The sequence below is a fragment of the Octopus bimaculoides genome, chromosome 20 (genome assembly GCF_001194135.2).
Source record: "Octopus bimaculoides isolate UCB-OBI-ISO-001 chromosome 20, ASM119413v2, whole genome shotgun sequence".
NCBI classification, from domain to species: domain Eukaryota; kingdom Metazoa; phylum Mollusca; class Cephalopoda; order Octopoda; family Octopodidae; genus Octopus; species Octopus bimaculoides.
The window spans coordinates 6,772,599-6,777,561 of NC_069000.1; the positions used below are offsets into that span (position 1 = coordinate 6,772,599).

Consider the following 4,963-nt stretch of genomic DNA (forward strand, 5'->3'; position numbering starts at 1 on the left):
ACTGAATCTTAATTATTTCTGCACACACACACACACACACACATATATATATATATATATATATATATAGAATTAAAAAGAAAATTTTCGAAAAGTTTCTTGATACAATCACAATATATTTGAAAATGATTTTCTTAAATCAAAAATTATTAATTATATATATATATATATATATATATGAATTAGCACCGGTTGCTTCAATATATATATAGAACTTCTCAGTTAGGCCAAAGCAGCAGCTTCATTTATGATGTTACTCAATATGACCCTTTTTTGAAGTATGCAAATATCACCATCAACAATCATCATTCACAAGACTAACTGGTAAATTACATGTAATCTTCATGTTTGAAATCCCTTGTAACAATGCAGTGAATTCCTAACTGTTGATCAATTTATATATATGTATGTTTGTGTGTGTATCTATGTATGTATATATGTTAATACCAAACAGTGACAATGAGTGCTCACACCGCATTGGTGGATATATATATTCTTATATTGCTTACTTGTGGATTAACAAAGCATCCATGGTTTCATGTTCTCTTCACAATTGTTGAAGCATGCCACACGGAAGTGTTGATACTCATCTCCAAAATGGAGAATCGTACCAACACACATGTGGCATGCTAGAACAATTGTGAAGATCTTTTCACATGAAGCCATTGGTTGCCTTGTTAACCCATAAATAAAATAAAAGACACACACACATACATATACATATATACCCAAAGTCCATTCTGACGTGGGCTGGATGATCCAACAGGGTCTGATGGATGCAAGGACTGCATTGTGCTCCACTTTGGCACAGTCTCTATAGCTGGATGCCTTTCCTAATGCCAACTAATTCACAACATGTACTGGGTTGTTGTTTCTTTTTTATGGCACCAACACTAGTGAGTTTGGCATGTGACTTAAGAGACTATGAATTTCCAAAAGATTGTTTTTATGCTAGGAGATGAGGGGCTAGAGTATAAGAGAAGGAGAACAGAGCAGGTTCTGGTAAAAGAACTGCATAGTTAATCATCACATTTAATAGAGGAGGGGACAGAATAATCAGTAGGAGCTGTGAAGATACATACATATATATATATATATATATATATATATATATATATATGATGTTCATATATGTAAATAGTTTATTTAAAATATACCATTTCCAGAGAATAAAACACAAGCAGCACAGCAAAAATCTGATGAATTTTCTTAGTCCTACAAGAGAAAGAGAAAAAAGATTGAAATACTAAATGACAATTATTGATTTAATTATTGTTAATTTAAGATTGATTAAAGATTGACTCAAAGAGATTTCTGTAACTCACCATGATGTCTTTGGTTGTATTTTAGTTTCCAGTCTTTTCTATCTTTGGAATAGGCACTACCAAAAAATAATAATAAAAAAGACCAAACTTAAAAAGAAATAAAGTTAGATGATTTTGATTACTTAATTACAACTCTTTATGTTCTAAGTTCAAACCTGGCCAAAGTCAACTTTGTCTTTCATGGTGATGTAGGAAAAGGTAAACATCGTCACACTTACATTGACAACTTGATTGCAGACACTGGCCTGGAATGTATCCAGGACCTTGAAGCAGTGATGATGGACTGAGAAATGTGGTAAGTAGACTTTGTTGCTGCAACCCAGGTTGGAATCCAGCAATAATAATAATAATAATTGCCTTTCATCCTTCAAGAGTGGATAAGATGAAATATCAGTCCAGGACGGTGCTGTTAGCACTCCGCTGGCACAGGTGCCAGTCATCGAATTTGGTTCAATTACGATTTCGATTTCACTTGCCCCAACAGGTATCTGCAAACAGAGTTTAGTGTCCAATGAAGGAAAGGTTGGCATGGGTGCCAGTCATCTCTGGGAAATATTCACGGGTCCTGCTAGCTATCATTATGATTATGGTAAATGGTTTTGGCACAGTTCAGTTAGGCATTTTATTGTGTTTAATACTTCGACTGTTAAAATTCAAGATTTTCATTTTCACTAACCTTGAAATTTGAAACAGGGCCAGCTTTCCTTGAACTGGTTCTGGAACGAACTGATGGAGGAAAGGGTTCTGAAAATAGAAATATATAAATACTTTATTAATTATTGATGTGTTTACTACTACTACTACTACTGCTGCTGCTGCTGCTGCTGCTACTACTACTACTACTACTACTACTACTACTACTAATAATAATAATAATAATAATAATAATAATAATAATAATAATGATTTCAAGTTTTTGCCACAAGGGAAGTTTGGGGGAAGGGATTAAGTCGATTAGATCGACCCCAGTGCGTAACTGATACTTGTTTAAGCGACCCCGAAAAGATGAAAGGCAAAGTCGATCTCAGTGGAATTTGAACTCAGAATGTAGCGGCAGATGAAATACCGCTAAGCATTTCGTCCAACGTGCTAATGATTCTGCCAGCTTGCTACTTTACTACTACTACTACTACTATGACTACTACTACCACCAATTATAACTATCATTCAATTATAATCATAATAATCCTTCCTACTATAGGCATAAGGCTTGAAATTTCGGGGGAGGTGGGGCTAGGTGATTGCATTGATCCCAGTGATCAAATGGCACTTATTTTATCAACTCTGAAAGGATGAAAGGCAAAGTGGATCATGGTGGTATTTGAATGCAGAATATAAAGATAGATGAAATGCTGCTAAGCATTTTGCCTGGCATGCTAACAACTCTGCTGGTTCGCTGCCTTATGTGTGTCTCTAATATTGAAATAAATGAAGGCATGCAACCTTATTGGAACAATAGTAGCACAATGACATGGGACTGGATCAGAGCAGACCTAGGGTTAAACAAGACAGTATGAACTCAATGACATACAGACAGACACTTACCTGCTATTTACTTCATGAAGTTTTAGGGGTTTCAGCTTGTCTCCCAGAAGTGCCAAAGTACAGGCTTCGAGGTTTTGATCCCATTCCTTGGTCAAACACTGACCATCCTTTTAATGAATAGAAATGAAGAAATATATACATCAACCTATGATATATATACACATATTTGTGTAAGTGTATGTGTATGTGTGTGTGTATATGTGTGTGTGTATGCATGCGTGTGTGTGTATGTTTGTATGTATATATATGTATATACATATGTATGTGTGTGTGAGTACATATATGTGTATATATATATATATATATATATATATATATATATATATATATATACAGATAGATAAATAGAAACAGAAAGACAGACAGACAGACATACAAACATACAGACAGACAGATAGACACAGATAGATACGTACATACATACATACATATATCGATATGATATATGTATAAATACATATAAGGAGATGATAAAGTTGACAGTAAAAAAGGAGTAGGAGGAGAAGAAGGGTTATCAGTTTTTTTTAAGGGAGAGGGAAGTCGATTACATCAACCTCAGTATTCAGCTGGTACTTATTTTATTGACCCCGAAGGGATGAGAGGTAAAGATGACCTCAATAGTATTTGAACTCAGAATGTGAAGCTAGAAGAAATGCTGCTAAGCATTCTGTCCAGTGTGCTAACGATTCTGCCAGCTTGCTACCTTAACAATAATAATAATAATAATAATAATAATAATAATAATAATAATGATAATAATAATAACAATGATGATCTTACCTCGACAAAAAGGATCAGTTTTCCTGCCGCTAAAACATTCAACAGATGAACAAGATGGCTGAGTCCAGTAGAAGTGACTGGGAGCTAAAGAAAGAGAAATTCGAGATTATATAGAGTTACTTATATATGTATGCATACATAAATCTCTCTCTCTCACTATATATATATATATACGTATGTATATAAAAATTTATGCCAGCCATCAATCTCATATAAGCATGGAAGATGGACATTTGATGATGATGATGAGGAGCAGGATATATTCCATCAGGGTTGTTATTTAACAAATCATCAATGTTCTCCTTTCCCTTTTCCTTCCAAACTGTGATACGGTGGCAGTAAGTTATTTATTGAATACTGACACAACTCAATTACACAATGGTGCAGGATTCAGTACCCAGCAGCAATAATTAGTAAAACAATCTAAATGACATGAAAAAAGAGACCACATCCAACAATGCCCACAATTATGCAGATGACATGACCTTTCATTCCTCTCTAACTTTCCCCAACCATGCAACATGCACATTTAAAGGGTTAAAATTTAAAGAAGAAAGCGCATATCAGTTGAATTATGATTATTTACCAGTTTCTGGGAACTTAGTTTAGCAGACAACACAACTAGTTGAGGACCAAACTGAAAAAAAAAGAGATGAGTTCAGTGGCTTGCAATGAAAATTAAATGATTGCAAATAAAGTTAGTGAATCTTGATTACATTCAAAGACAGCAGAAATTTCAACACAGAATTCAAGGACAGGCACAATACTACTAAGCATTTTACTTGGTGTGCTAACAATTCTGACAGTTCACTACCTTGATAATAATAATAATAATAATAATAATAATGATAATAATTATATTGTTGCTGACCTGATAAGCCAATGGTAAGATTATTTGGTGGAAAACAGCCATGTATTCTCCATCGCCAATCTGAAAGAAAGAATGTAAAGAACTGTTTTAGATATGTAAATTGGCCATCATTATTATGTCTGCTCTTTCCATGGCTTAGATGAGTCTTTGTTGCATAATTATTCTATGGCTAAGATGTCCCTCCTATCACCATCCTTCTCTGGTTTCCAAGGGAACTATATATTCCCATCATTTTTCACATGATGATCTGCACAACAGCCAGACATGTTTTTACGGCAGCCATAAACATTACCACTGGAAAAATTTACAACCTTCTACGTCAATAAACCACCATTATTGCTGAAAGTTGTTTTCTATCTTCTAAAGATTTTTCAAAGCTTACTAACTTCCTACACCTTGATCCTTGAATCTTATATATATATATATATATATATATATATAT

General features: G+C 34.0%; 1 protein-coding gene across 3 annotated transcripts in view; it reads right to left on the reverse strand.

Moving 5' to 3' along the window:
* Window positions 1-6: 6 nt before the first annotated feature.
* Window positions 7-4,963, reverse strand: part of LOC106869186 (histone deacetylase 6) — a 36,745-nt gene continuing 31,788 nt past the window's right edge. For all 3 annotated transcript variants that reach the window (XM_052974938.1, XM_014914816.2, XM_014914815.2), the window contains exons 23-29: window positions 4,522-4,581; window positions 4,237-4,287; window positions 3,651-3,734; window positions 2,871-2,977; window positions 2,002-2,069; window positions 1,326-1,381; window positions 7-1,215 (exon numbers count right to left, since the gene is read on the reverse strand). In XM_052974938.1, coding sequence (XP_052830898.1) covers window positions 1,347-1,381; window positions 2,002-2,069; window positions 2,871-2,977; window positions 3,651-3,734; window positions 4,237-4,287; window positions 4,522-4,581 — 405 coding nt within the window. In that variant the 3' untranslated portion in view covers window positions 7-1,215; window positions 1,326-1,346. The remainder of the gene's footprint in view (window positions 1,216-1,325; window positions 1,382-2,001; window positions 2,070-2,870; window positions 2,978-3,650; window positions 3,735-4,236; window positions 4,288-4,521; window positions 4,582-4,963) is intronic.